Source organism: Anabrus simplex, chromosome 11 (genome assembly GCF_040414725.1).
Source record: "Anabrus simplex isolate iqAnaSimp1 chromosome 11, ASM4041472v1, whole genome shotgun sequence".
In the NCBI taxonomy this organism is placed as follows: domain Eukaryota; kingdom Metazoa; phylum Arthropoda; class Insecta; order Orthoptera; family Tettigoniidae; genus Anabrus; species Anabrus simplex.
This window is the reverse complement of record NC_090275.1, coordinates 125,183,484-125,198,549: the sequence shown is the minus strand read 5'-3', so window position 1 is coordinate 125,198,549 and position 15,066 is coordinate 125,183,484. Positions and strand designations below refer to the sequence as shown.

General features: G+C 40.4%; 1 protein-coding gene across 1 annotated transcript in view; it reads right to left on the bottom strand.

The window, feature by feature from the left end:
- The window catches only part of LOC136883505 (probable methylmalonate-semialdehyde/malonate-semialdehyde dehydrogenase [acylating], mitochondrial), a 459,660-nt gene that overhangs the window by 143,521 nt on the left and 301,073 nt on the right, over positions 1-15,066 (bottom strand). Inside the window, exon 8 of the mRNA XM_067155852.2 lies at positions 748-927. Within this exon, the coding sequence (XP_067011953.2) occupies positions 748-927 (180 nt within the window). The remainder of the gene's footprint in view (positions 1-747; positions 928-15,066) is intronic.

Below are 15,066 nucleotides of genomic sequence, written 5' to 3'. Positions count from 1 at the left end.
TTAAAGCCTTGAGCAGACCCCTTGGTGCTATTTGACAGGAGTTGGCTATGTGCAGGCACAGAGTTTCACCCTCTCCCTACTATCATATATCACGTCATTCATTTCATCACATTAACTCCTCTGATGAGGTTGACGTCAGGAAGGGCATCCGGTCATAAAAACCTGCCATGACAGATTCATCTCACCTCATACCCAACCCCGTAGGGAAACGGGACAAGGGTTGGACAAACATGAGCCAACCTGCAGGCCGGTCGCTGTCCTGGTACAGCTACTTTGTATTTAACAGCATAGGGTTTCATCCCTTAAGCATTTTAATGTATATTTGCTGTTTTACTATGGTGGTTTCTGTTAAGTTCAGTCTTTTGCTTCGAAAGCTAGTTATAACACTCATTCTCAGTATCATGCAGTTCTTCCAGTAATGTTTATTTGGTGTATTTAAATTTGTGCTTTTAACCAAGGAATTCATTCATTTATTTATTCAAGTAATGAAACTTGTGGTGTAGACTTTTCGTTATTATTTAAAGCACAAACAATGAGTGATACTGACAGTGCCACCACATAAGTCATCCTGTTGTGTATAGGAAAACAGATGGAAAATAAACATGGCCAAGAAAAAGAGTAATACAGGTGAAGATCAAAAACTAAAAATGCTGTGAACCGTGTACAATGTGCTGTTGGTGCACACGCCTCTGCTATTCTAGTGGCTTCAATTCAGGCAAACTACCCACCTCTCTGCCGAAGGCTTACCTGTCCAACATCGATGTCAGTGGTGAACTTGTGCGCGGTGGCACCATTGGTGGTGAATATGGCAGTACCATTACCATAGGGATTGTTGTTAATGAGGTTGACAGCGTCGTCAAGGGTGTCCACGTTGAGCGTAATGAGAACGGGACCAAAAATCTCCTCCTTGTAACACTTCATGTGGGGCTGGAAAACATTACAAACAAACATACAGTTAATGTTCCAGTACCATTACCATAGGGATTGTTGTTAATGAGGTTGACAGCGTCGTCAAGGGTGTCCACGTTCAGCGTAATGAGAACGGGACCAAATATCTCCTCCTCGTAACACTTCGTGTGGGGCTGGAGAACATTACAAACAAACATACAGTTATCTTGTATGTATGTAGGTATTCAGTCCGAAGGCTGGTTTGATCCTCTGCAGCTCCGCCTACAGCTGTCATAAATAGCCTAGGCGTTACTGAAGAGACGTACTAGGGAAATGAGGAGTGAGATAGTTTCCCGTTGCTTTCTGCACCGAGCCAGCCGTTGCTAATACATATCCGTCTGCCAAGCCCACTGAAATGCATGCACCAACAGACCCTATGAGCGATATTTTCACACCATTCATAACAGGGACTGGCTGCATAAGGAATGGTATTACTATACTGAAATTCAACTCAAGAGCTTAGGAAAAGTATCCTTCCGCAGGTGAGCACGTCCCCTGTTCCCCCTTCCCGTCTCCGTTCAACATCTCCGCCACAACCAGCTTATTATTAACGCCGTGCGTCTATCTGACAAGTACTTCATTCTGAAATAGTGAAGCATCAAACGAAATCACATCATTTCACATAGCTCTACTGTGATTATGTACCATACCTATTTATTCCTTTACTGACCATGTAAAACCTACAGATTACTGACGAATACCGAGACAAGAGAAGCAGGGTTTATTTTTATTTCATAATGCAATTGTGAGGCACATGGGGACTTAATACGATTCCGCTCTCGTACAACAACTGTCAGTGGCAGTTTCTCACATTTCAAAAAGCTGAAAAAAACCTGTGAGTGGGATTGCAAAATACAATGCTTCCAGGAATGTTGTAAATATTGTAGTCTCGTCGTTCGGAAGGTAAAAAGGAACTCATGATCCCCTCATGACAACATTTCTGCAGGTAGAGGGCGGTTACGAATATAAAGCAAAGTACAAATTATTATTATTATCGAATATGCCAAGGATCCTATTCCCATACCGTGGTAAGGCCCTTCCTGTTTTATTTACGGCGAATGCTGAGCTGACACCGACCTTTCGCTGGAGACTTGGGTTTTTCGTGGAGTTTAAATTCCACGCGAGCAGCGTAAACACTGTACACAGAAACGCCGGTCAGCTGCGCGGTGTTTTTCACCACGTCTTCCACAGCCCACAGCAGATTCTCATCTCGTAGGCTACTGTAAACGTTTAAAACAATTTGGTTTAGATTTCCTACTTATTTTTTCTCCACTTTTGTTAGCTTTAAAGTATTTCACAGGGGACTCAAGCGTCACAGCATCACACACGCCTTGCTCACAGCTGGCAGCCATTATGAAACTGAAGATGCTATTGTAGCCAGTATTGCCAACAGTTTTCTTGGATCCATCTTCAACGTCGCACATATTATGCGAACTTATCAGCAATGGAATAAACTCGAACAAAGCTTACATAGAGCAATAAGATATCAATATCATATTAAATTATTATTATTTTGCTACATACACCACTGAGAACAACAACTATTCATAGCCATCTACGTATGAAATATAAGAGTTGGTAACGAACCCGAATAACATACAACCTGCGATATATTTTCCATATTTATACAGGGCAAAAATTTTTAATTCGTGAAGTCAGTTCACCAGAATATCTAACCAAACTGAAGGAAGCTCCTGACTTCAGGAACAAGTAACAAACCTAGGGAACTATTTGGCACTGCGGAAGCCTTTTCACCGACCAGAAGTCTGGCTAACATCAAAGGGACCGCTAAGGTCTTGAGTTGACTCTCAGTATAGCATCACTCATACCTCAGTCACTTTCATATTGTCAAAGCCAAGGATGAGACTGAGACAGTCAATGAAAGTAACAAATTTGATATAGCCCATACCAGAAGACATAGTGCACTGTAAACACTACATCTCGCCAGGAAAGGCATACAGTTATCTTACCTTGACAGAATGTATGAACGAGATTTGCACAAAATCAAAGCAGTCCTGCGGAAGTTGCATTCACAAAATTGATTTTGACATCAACCGGGAAACAGTAGCAATTAAAATGAGAATGGCAGTGGGATGTAGAAAAGGTTCAGGATGTGGGAAGAAACCTGTTAAATTAGAACATGAAGCCAGAGATGACTGCAGCAGCACAAGGAGGAGGAGGGAGACAGATAACCTGTCCCTTCCAAGAACTTCACTGCGTTATTCAACATGTTCATCGGTAGAGGGAATTTCATTATATATTAAGACAACAATAATTCTACAGTCATGAAGTGGGTCTTCTTCCAGGTTTTCTTGAATCTGAAGTTGAAGAATTTGGTTTATGTGGCCAAATTACCTCATTTTACTTTACTTTAATATTTCAGTGGTCTGCTTTCCTTTCATAGGTAATAAATTACATGTTATTCTATATTGAAGAGCAGTTCTCCGTCCAGCAATCACCCACCATTCCACATTCCTCATCTGTTCATGCTTGTTTCAGCTGAACTGAGTTCAAGAAGATTCTTCAAGTGCTAGTATTTTAACTGTTTCACCTGGTCTTTTGTGAAGTGCATTCTTCAAATTGGAAGAAAACTTTGAGAACTTACACAAGATGTGTGATCGTTATGAGTATTTATCATTGAACTTTTTAATTTGTCTTGCACCAAATATCAACAACACATGCTTATTTCATAAATTTGAAATTCTATCCATTATAATTCATGTCTTGCTTTAACTTTAATGATTTTAACCGATCATGGTCTCTAGCAAGATCGAAACTAGTATCAAATATATGTAACTTTTAAAAAGAAATTTTTATGTTACAACAGAGTCAAAACTCGTTAGGACATTTTTATGGGGACCGAAAAAAAAACATCATAAAGAGGGAACGTGCTAAAAAATGAAAAGCAATTTCGCTGTTAAATTTAAGGTTATGTATGAACGCAAAAATAATTACGATGAAAACACAGAAATAAGTGTTTACAATTATAATTAATGAAATAAATAAGTAAATAATACATTTTAAGAACACCAACACAGTAAAACATCAAGGAAAAATGTTCTTAGAAATGCGAACCATACACGTTCCTTAATATGTTCGCGGCCGATGAGGACACATATGCGTCATGACTCCACTTTTACTCAGTGCCAATGACGACACGTGCGTCACACTCCGCACCAAATATTAAAGCTTGTATTTCCGCCAATATGTATGTAAACAAACAGACCTCTTATCTGTGCATTGTTAAGGCTTTATTAAACATATGCGCCATCCAGGCATCAGATCAATTGTTAGTTACAATCTCTATAGCTAAGCTGCCTCTGTGGATCAGCGGTACAGTGTCGGCCTCCGGATCCCAAGATAGAGGGTTCAAACCCGGCAGAGGTAGTCGGATTTTTGAAGGGCGGAAAAAAGTCCATTCGACACTCCATGTCGTACGATGTCGGCATGTAAAAGATCTCTGGTGACACATTTGGTGTTTACCCGACAAAATTCATTAAATCTCAGCCATAGACGCCCAAGAGAGTTTCGGTCTACTCGGTCTGCCATCTAGTGGGGGCCTAGAGTGAAACGGAACGTCGAAATTGACGAGCAGAGAGCCAGATGGCATCAAATTGAAATGTCTGCACACGGTAGCTGAGGCCATACGATTATTATTATTATTATTATTACTATTATTATTATTATCTCTATAGCTATAGCCATTGCAAGTCGCCATACATTTCTGCAATGTCAAGAGAGAACAGTGAAGTTTGAGAACCTTCTCACTGGAAGAAACCCTTCCTTAGCGGAATAAAGAGGCGATTTTCAATTAATGATGATAGTCTGGAAGCTCTCCTGAACGCTAGTGACAGTGACAGCATTGATAGTGACGACAGTGATGACAGTAACTGTAGCCATCTGAGTGACAATTTTAATCACGGATGTGTGTGTTGAATGTCTACTCCCAATTCTTACATTACAGAAGATGAGGAAAACGTAAGTAATATCTCATCTCCAAATCTCCCGCCAAATAACATGGGCAATATTTCAGGGGTCATTTCTTGGAGTTCAGATTCGTCCTCAATGAAACAAGCAAACTTTGTTGGTCAGCCGGGAATGAAGGCTCCACTGCCAAGTAATGCGAAACCTATTATTTTTGCTTGCTTGCAGATGACAACTTGCTGAATAACATTGTCACTGAATGTAACGCATCTGCAGAAGAGTTATTTTTGCAAGGAAATGTCACCGAAAAGTCAAGGATTACGGTCTGGTACGATGTCACCGTGGATGAGTTCTGTGTATTTTTCACATGGGTGTTGTGCAAGTGCCTCATATTAGGGATTACTGGCAAACGCACAGGTTATTCAACATTCCATGTTTTAGGAACTACATGAATAGAAATATATTTCTACTTCTATTGAAGTGCCTCCGTTTTGCAAGAAACCCAGCTGAGGGAGATCCAAAATCAACAGATTGTTTGTATAAAATATGACCAATGATCGAGTACTTCAATGATAAAATGAAAGAGGTTTATGAACCTGGTAGGGAGCTATGTATTGACGAATCCATGAAGTTGTGGCATGGTAGGCTGATGTTTCGTCAATACATAAAAAATAAGACATAAATACGGCATCAACCTCTATATGCTCACGGAGCTAGATGGAACGGTTATAAATTTTACTGTCCACACCGGGATAACAGACGGCTTAGATGGGAAAGGCCATGCTGCAAATGTAGTGCTCCATTTTGTGCAAGACCTGCTAAATTTAGGACATGCACTCTATATGGACAATTTCTATAATAGCTATTCTTTGTCCGCTACTCTTCTCAGTAATGGGACACATTCTATTGGTACGCTCAGAGTTGGCAGGAAGGGAACACCAGCCAGCGTAGTTAGGAACAAACTAAAAGTTGGTAAAGTTGTCTGCTCTTATGCTAATGGCAAAGCCGTGGGAAAGTGGCGGGATAAGCGCGAGGTACGATTCATTTCCACAGAATATGAGATTGACATGGTGGAGGTCAATAACAAGAGAGGGGCCAAAAAACTGAAGCCTAAGGCAATAGTGGAGTATAATAGACATGTCAGGCACAGATCACCATGACCAAATGATTTCCTACTATCCTTTCGCAAGAAAAACAACAAAGTGGTATCGAAAACTAGGAATTCATATGGTTGAAATGATGATATTCAATTCCTACACGCTGTATAACCTATGATAAGTTATCTGCAAAGAAGGTATCAACCTACGACTTTCGACTGCCAATAATTGAGGAGTTATTACCAGCTGACTACAGGCCATTGTTTCGTAGGCTCCCAAAATCTCTCACACCGCCTATAGGGACTCATTTTGCCAGTAAATGTGCAGCTAAGGAGAATGGACGTAGACTGAGGAACGGTGCAAACAGTGTTACGAAGAGGGGTGGCGCAGGGTCAGCATGTTCTACTGCAGCGAGTGTCCAGGACAGCCAGACTGGTGCCTTAAGAAATGTTTTCTGGAATTCCACAAGAGGCAGAAATAATTGACCACAAACAATGGCATGTCTCCCTGTGTTTGTTGTAGCACTCTGTATTGACTAGTTACATTGTACAGCTTATAGAGTAATGTAAGTATACATTGTTCACATACCAATGATAAGATTCTACTGCATAGGTATTTTTGTGTGAAATGTTCAAAAACCTATTTTTCTGTTGTAAAAAAGTTCTACAATTGAGCAAAACATAATGGCACCGAAGGCGAAAAGCTCATCGGTAGTGCCTCTGACGCATCGTGGCTCGTATGCACATAAATAATATTGAAATAATTACAATGCATAAGGACACAGAAATGAACTCCTTTAAACACGGTACCACGGTAATGGTTGCCGATATCCGAGCGGCCGCGAACGTGTTAATTGTCATAGAAAAGTCTAACATCTGGGTGATTTGCACATGTTTCATGTGTGGATTAGCATGCACTTTGTCAATAAACTTTATTAATTTATCATCATCTATAAACTGCCTAGCTTTCTTCTCCATTACTGAATGTCCAGCAAACCATTATGAGTAAGTACAGTAGGCCTAATTTATGTACTTGTTCACTTACGAACGTAAAATTAAGCAACATGTCAGATGAATACACAAGTAGAGTAGGCCTAATTTATGTACATTGTTACTTGTTATGTGCACCCCTTCTGCTCACTCTTACATACACAGTGGGACGAGTGGTGCAAAACTCCCTGCAATTTCCAGCAAATACTTTTCAACACACTTTTCAGTGTAGGTAAAATATATGGACTATCAGCGTCTTCGTTTAACTTCTACACTTAAGAAGATACAAAAATGGTTCAAGCACGCTGGGTCTTTACATTTCGTTAAAGAAGAAGATGGGTACAATTTTGAGAATACTCTCTAATAACGGGCCTAAACGATACCACACTTTCCCAAACACAATGAGACAACTGGTATTTTATAAAGTATACAAGAAAATATTTATTATTTTGCCACCTATTCAATACAATACAAAATGTAAACATATGAGTTAAAACCTTGTTAAAATATGAGACATGTTTCACCTCTTCTTTTTTTGCTAGTTGCTTTACGTCGCACCGACACAGATAGGTCTTATGGCGACGATGGGACAGGGAAGGGCTGGGAGTGAGAAGGAAGTGGCCCTGGCCTTAATTAAGGTGTGAAAATGGGAAACCATGGACAACCATTTTCAGGGCTGCCAACAGTGGGGTTCGAGCCTACTATCTCCCGAATACTGGATCGCCTCTTCTTATGAGGTATCCTCAGTCAATATCAAAACCTTATTTTTTACCAGGTACTTGGTTAAAGATTATTCTAAAATATGATGTGTGTAAGATAAAATTTACAGTTCATCATAGAAAGGTTTCTAAACTCTAATACAGTGATAAATTGGTGTAGGCAAAGGTTGCATACTTTTATTTTTTATTTTGGACACCAACCCAGTCATACACCAAATAACCAACACCTTAAAAAACAAGAAACTAAAATAACTTTTAAAACCCAAAATTCAAACCAAAAAATTTTCTGGTTTGAATTTTGGGTTTTAAAAGTTATCGGGTTCATGTTCATGGTTCATGTTTCATGGTTCGTGTTTGTGGGTTACTATAGTCACGTCCTAGTTCGTGAACTATGGGCAACGGGTGAGTGGCCTAGTAAGTAGTCCCGAGTGTCGGGATACCAGTTGCTATGGCATGGGAGTGGGCATCTCGGACATATTCTGAGTCATGGTCCTCCTTGTGCTCAGGCGGCTAGGACAATACAATTCACCGCTGCTCCATAACCCGTTAGAGGAGAGATCCTCATTTGGACTATGTGCAAGTAGGGTAGCAATCTGCTTCATGAATTTATCGAGCTCAGAACATTTTAAGCAAGCCTCGGACCTATGGGAGTAATGGAGTCCCACTCCCATTTGACAGGCGAGGGACTCCTTGGAAACAACTTGGCGAACAAAATGGAATTCGATGGGGAGCTATCAATATTAATGGGGCTTATGGAAGAAAGAATGTAGAACTGGCTAAGTCAGCAAAGAGGATGCATCTGGATGTGCTAGGAGTAAGTGATATTCGGGTAAGGGGAGATAATGAGGAAGACATAGGAGATTATAAAGTGTACTTGACGGGTGTTAGAAAGGGAAGGGCAGAGTCTGGGGTAGGGCTCTTTATCAGGAATACCATTGCACGCAACATAGTTTCTGTTAGGCATGTAAATGAGCGAGTGATGTGGGTAGATTTGTCAGTTGGAGGAATTAGGACAAGAATTGTGTCCGTGTATTCACCATATGATGGTGCATATGAGGATGAAGTTGACAAGTTTTATGAAGCATAGAGTGACATCATGGTCAGGGTCAACAGCAAGGATAGAATACTGCTAATAGGTGATTTCAATGCCAGAGTTGGGAATAGAACTGAAGGATACGAAAGGGTGATTGGTAAATGTGGGGAAGATATGGAAGCTAATGGGAATGGGAAGCGTTTGCTGGACTTCTGTGCTAGCATGGGTTTAGCTGTTACAAATACATTCTTCAAGCATAAGGCTATTCACTGCTACATATGGGAGGCTAGGGGCACCAGATCCATAATAGACTATACCTTAACCGACTTTAATTCAGGAAATCTGTTAGGAATGTACGAGTTTTTTGCGGATTTTTTTTTGATACAGACCACTATCTGATCTGTAGTGAACTAAGTATCTCTATGCCTAGGGTAGAGAAAGTGAAATCTGTCTGCAAACGAATAAGGGTAGAAAATCTCCAGGACGAGGAAATTAGACAGAAGTACATGGATATGATTAGTTAGAAGTTTTGAACAGTAGACAGTAAGCAGGTTAAGGACTATACAATTCACCGCTGGTCCATAACCCGTTAGAGCAGAGATCCTCATTTGGACTATGTGCAAGTAGGGTAGCAATCTGCTTCATGAATTTACCGAGCTCAGAACATTTTAAGCAAGGATGAAAACCAGTGTGGTTTCAGACCAGATCAGGATCAGATTTTCAGTATGTGCCAGGTAATTGAAAAATGCTACGAGAGGAATAGGCAGTTGTGTTTATGTTTCGTAGATCTAGAGAAAGCATATGACAGGGTATCGAGGGAAAAGTCGTTCACTATACTGGGGGACTATGGAATTAAAGGTAGATTATTAGTATAGGTATAGAAAGTGAACGGGTGGCATATAGGGATGCTGTAGTAGAAACAGCAAGGGAATGCCTAGGAACAACTGTGTGTAAAGATGGGAAAAGGCGAAAATCTTGGTGGAATGATGAAGTGAGAGCAGCCTGTAAACGTAAAAAGAAGGCTTATCAGAAATGGTTCCAAACAAGGGCCGAGACAGACAGGGATTTGTACGTAGATGAAAGAAACAGAGCGAAACAAATAGTTGTTGAATCCAAAAAGAAGTCATGGGAAGATTTTGGTAATAACCTGGAAAGGCTAGGTCAAGCAGCAGGGAAACCTTTCTGGACAGTAATAAAGAATCTTGGGAAGGGAGGGAAAAAGGAAATGAACAGTGTTTTGAGTAATCCAGGTGAACTCATAATAGATCCCAGGGAATCACTGGAGGTGGAGGGTATATTTTGAACATCTTCTCAGTGTAAAAGGAAATCATCCTGGTGGTGTTGCAAACAGCCAAAATCATGGGGAGGAGGAAAATGATGTTGGTGAAATTACACTTAAGGAAGTGGAAAGGATGGTAAATAAACTCCATTGTCATAAAGCAGCAGGAATAGATGAAATTAGACCTAAAATGGTGAACTATAGTGGGAAGGCAGGGATGAAATGGCTTCATAGAGTAGTCAAATTAGCGTGGAGTGTTGGTAAGGTACCTTCAGATTGGACAAAAGTAGTAATTGCACCTATCTATAAGCAAGGGAACAGGAAGGATTGCAACAACTATCGAGGTATCTCATTGATTAGTATACCAGGCAAAGTATTCACTGGCGTCTTGGAAGGGAGGGTGCGATCAGTCCTTGAGAGGAAGTTGGATAAAAACCAGTGTGGTTTCAGACCACAGAGAGGCTGTCAGGATCAGATTTTCAGTATGCGCCAGGTAATTGAAAAATGCTACGAGAGGAATAGGCAGTTGTGTTTATGTTTCGTAGATCTAGAGAAAGCATATGACAGGGTATCGAGGGAAAAGTCATTCACTATACTAGGGGACTAAGGAATTAAAGGTAGATTATTAAAATCAATCGAAGGTATTTATGTTGACAATTGGGCTTCAGTGAGAATTGATGGTAGAATGAGTTCTTGGTTCAGGGTACTTATAGGAGTTAGACAAGGCTGTAATCTTTCACCTTTGCTGTTCGTAGTTTACATGGATCATCTGCTGAAAGGTATAAAATGGCAGGGAGGGATTCAGTTAGGTGGAAATGTAGTAAGCAGTTTGGCCTATGCTGACGACTTGGTCTTAATGGCAGACTGTGCCGAAAGCCTGCAGTCTAATATCTTGGAACTTGAAAATAGGTGCAATGAGTATGGTATGAAAATTAGCCTCTCGAAGACTCAATTGATGTCAGTAGGTAAGAAATTCAACAGAATTGAAAGTCAGATTGGTGATACAAAGCTAGAACAGGTCGATAATATCAAGTATTTAGGTTGTGTGTTTTCCCAGGATGGTAATATAGTAAGTGAGATTGAATCAAGGTGTAGTAAAGCTAATGCAGTGAGCTCGCAGTTGCGATCAGCAGTATTCCGTAAGAAGGAAGTCAGCTCCCAGACGAAACTATCTTTACATCGGTCTGTTTTCAGACCAACTTTGCTTGACAGGAGCAAAAGCTGGGTGGACTCAGGATATCTTATTCATAAGTTAGAAGTAACAGACATAAATGTAGCAGGAATGATTGCTGGTATGAACAGGTGGGAACAATGGCAGGAGGGTACTCGTAATGAGGAGATAAAGGCTAATTTTTTTTTTTGCTAGGGGCTTTACGTCGCACCGACACAGATAGGTCTTATGGCGACGATGGGATAGGAAAGGCCTAGGAGTAGGAAGGAAGCGGCCGTGGCCTTAATTAAGGTACAGCCCCAGCATTTGCCTGGTGTGAAAATGGGAAACCACGGAAAACCATCTTCAGGGCTGCCGATAGTGGGATTCGAACCTACTATCTCCCGGATGCAAGCTCACAGCCGCGCGCCTCTACGCGCACGGCCAACTCGCCCGGTAAAGGCTAATTTAGGAATGAACTCGATGGATGAAGCTGTACATACAAACCGGCGAATGGAGGAGGATAGGTTACCTAGGAGAATAATGGACTCTGCTATGGAGGGTAAGAGAAGTAGAGGGATACCAAGACGACGATGGTGTTAGACTCGGTTTCTAACGATTTAAAGATAAGAGGTATAGAACTAAATGAGGCCACAACACTAGTTGCAAATCGAGGATTGTGGCGACGTTTAGTAAATTCTCAGAGGCTTGCAGACTGAACGCTGAAAGGCATAACAGTCTATAAGGATAATGTATGTATGTATGAATGTATGTAAAGTTATTTTAGTTTCTTGTTTTTTTAAGGTGTTGGTTATTTGGTGTATGATTGAGTTGGTGTCCCCAATAAAAAATAAAAAAATCAGAGTATGCAACCTTTACCTACACCAATTTATCATTGTATTAGAGAGTATTTATTACGACATGAAACGCTTTTAACGTCTGAGGCTGAAAAAGGCTTGTATATTGTCATCTCTGACTTTCTGTGTTAGATGTCGGGATAATAACATCGTCCTTAAATTTGCGGTGTTGAAGCATCTGATTGAATCACCACATACTCGTAAAATTATACGTAGCGCGAGCTTCACTCTCATTCAAGAGCAGATTCATGCTTTGAGAAGGGAACTGGATTCTGTTTCAGGTGAGCTTTATAAGCTTCATCTTTCTTTAAGTCGGACTTTAGAGGTGAACATTTTCAATCATCTGGACCTTGTGTCTCACATGGCTTTCTTATCGCTTTCATCTTCTTCAAGGGCTAGACATGTATCCAAATTTTCCCGTTTATCGATGTGTCAGAGGAAGAATTCTGTCCCACACTTGAATTCTTCAAAAGTAGTGGTTAATCTATCCACCACTAATTTGGATACTCCTTCTATGTCTTGTGCTCGAGAAGGGATTAAATTTTGTGATTTCACCTCTTAAGCTTCCGACGGAGGAGATCATCTGTGGTGTTGAGACTTCTCTGAAGCCCTTACGGGATCATATTGCTGAGGAGATTCATCTTGAAACCGCCACCATTATCAGACATTTCAAACCCCCTCGTCCTAACCTTACTTCCAAAGAGAGGTATGCTCTTAAACAACTAAAATTGAACAAGGACTTGGTGGTGTTGAAGGCTGATAAAGGCAATGCTACTGTGGTTATGAACACTGTCAACTACAATAACAAGATTGAGGAACTTCTCAGTGATCCCACCTACAAGGTGCTAAAAAATGATCCTACCAACGCTATTGATAGGAAAATAGCATCTCTTCTTAAAGCTAGCTTGATTCCGAATGATGTTTCTCGTGGTTTGCGACAGCAGGCTTCTACAGTTCCCCGACTTTATGGCCTTCCTAAGTTCCATAAAGACGGGGTTCCCCTTAGACGTATTGTTAAAAGTATAGGTTCCCTACATACAACCTGGCCAAATACCTTGGAGAACTTCTCAAGCCGTACATAGGTAATGGGACATCCATCAGGAATTCATCGCAGTTTATTGGCATTTTATTCAATCTGCATGTTTCTCCTGGTGATATTCTAGCCAGTTTTGATATTGTCTCTCTGTTCACTAGGGTTCCAATCATGGACACCTTGTCTCTGTTGGATAAAATCTTTCCTGGTGACATTGTTAATGAGTTTCACCTTGTCCTCACCACGACATATTTCAGTTTTCATGGTACAATATACGAACAAATGGATGAGGTTGCCATGGGATCGCCATTGGCACCTGTCATCGCTAATTTCTATATGCAAGATTTTGAAGGGCGTTGTCTTCAATCTTGCATGCTCAAGCCTTCCATCTGGTTGAGATGTGTTGATGACACATTTGTTGTCTGGCCCCATGGTGAACACAAATTATCCATATTTTTGGATCACTTGAACATCCAAACATTAAATTTACCATGGAGACTGAACGTCGAGGTTGTTTGCCGTTGTTGGATGTTTTGGTTTCTAAGGTCATTTGGTTCACCATAAACCGACCCATACTAATAGATACCCTCACCATCCTTGCCAAAAGTGTGCTATGCTTAATACTCTTATCAGCCGAGCAAGAGAGGTTTGTGAGGAGGATAAATTAAATGGTGAACTTGAGTTCCTAACCGGAACATTTCTGAGCAATGGCTATTCAAGGAAACAGATTGACGAAGTGCTATATCCTAAGCCGAAAGACAGATTGTCATGTGATTCTCATCCTTTGAGTCTGGCCTTCTTGCCATACGTACAATCTGTCACGGATAGGATCGGCAATATTCTCAGAAAGCACAATATCAAGACAATTTTTAAGCTTAATATCTTCACAGGCAATTGTTTGCGTTCTGTCAAAGATCCTATTGGTTTAAACTGTGCTGGAATATATATGATTCCTTGCTCCGGTGGATTAGTTTATGTTGGCCAAACATGTAGAAAAGTAGCAACAAGGGTTAAAGAACATCGCAGGTACTTACGTCTTTGCCAGCCAGAGAAGTCTGCTGTGGCGGAACATACCATACATAATGACCATCAAATAATTTTTTATGCAACTTCTGTCACTTGTAAAGAGAAACATGTTATTCCCAGAATCATTCGTTAGGCGATAGAAATTGCTAAACGCCCGAATAATTTCAACAAAGGTGACGGCTATATACTGAGTAGATCATGGCTACCCTCCATAGTTAACTTGTCAACATCTTTCTCCGTGACTCTGGAGGCCCTGGAATGAACTATATTTCTAACAGGTTCTCTCTATCTTGAGTCTGTTTACTATGGAGAGACCGTAGCCATTTTGCTTTGTTGTTGCTCTGAAGACAATCCTGGTCGCAGGATTGAAACGTGTCAGCTGGTATTTAATATTACACAACCTAATATCCCCAAATAATTATCATAATGCTAATTTAAATTTCTTATGGTGGGAGTTAAGAGTGACGTAAATGTGCTATCCAGGTTTCTTTAGCATAATGACGAAATAACCAGGGAAATGCGCTAAAGAGGGACGTCTTGACTAGTTTTGACTGTAAATAGTATTGAATAGGTGGAAACCTTTTAGTTCTTGTTTCACATTATATCTACTTTCCTTTCTCATAAAATTTCATCTGCAGTAGAGTGTATAGATGATATTCAGACCACTCAATAGAATCCATCTTTCCACTCAGTAATAAAGGTAAGGAACTCATAACATCACAGCATTCTAGATCTAGGTTAAAATACACTAGGATCCTCATATCAAGAACCCAGATACTGTAATTACCAATTTAGCATTTTTAAAGAAAAATATCAGTCATTGTGACACTAAAAGTTTGAGAAAAATAAGAGTTATAAAGAGGGGATTTGACAGTGACAAGAAAGAAGATAATATGCATCAGAAATAACCAAAATGATCCAATCAAAGAAATTTCTTTGTTAGAGTGTGGTGTGATTACTGTTTTAAGAGGAAGTACAACTGGGCAACCATCCTCTATTAACACTAATCAG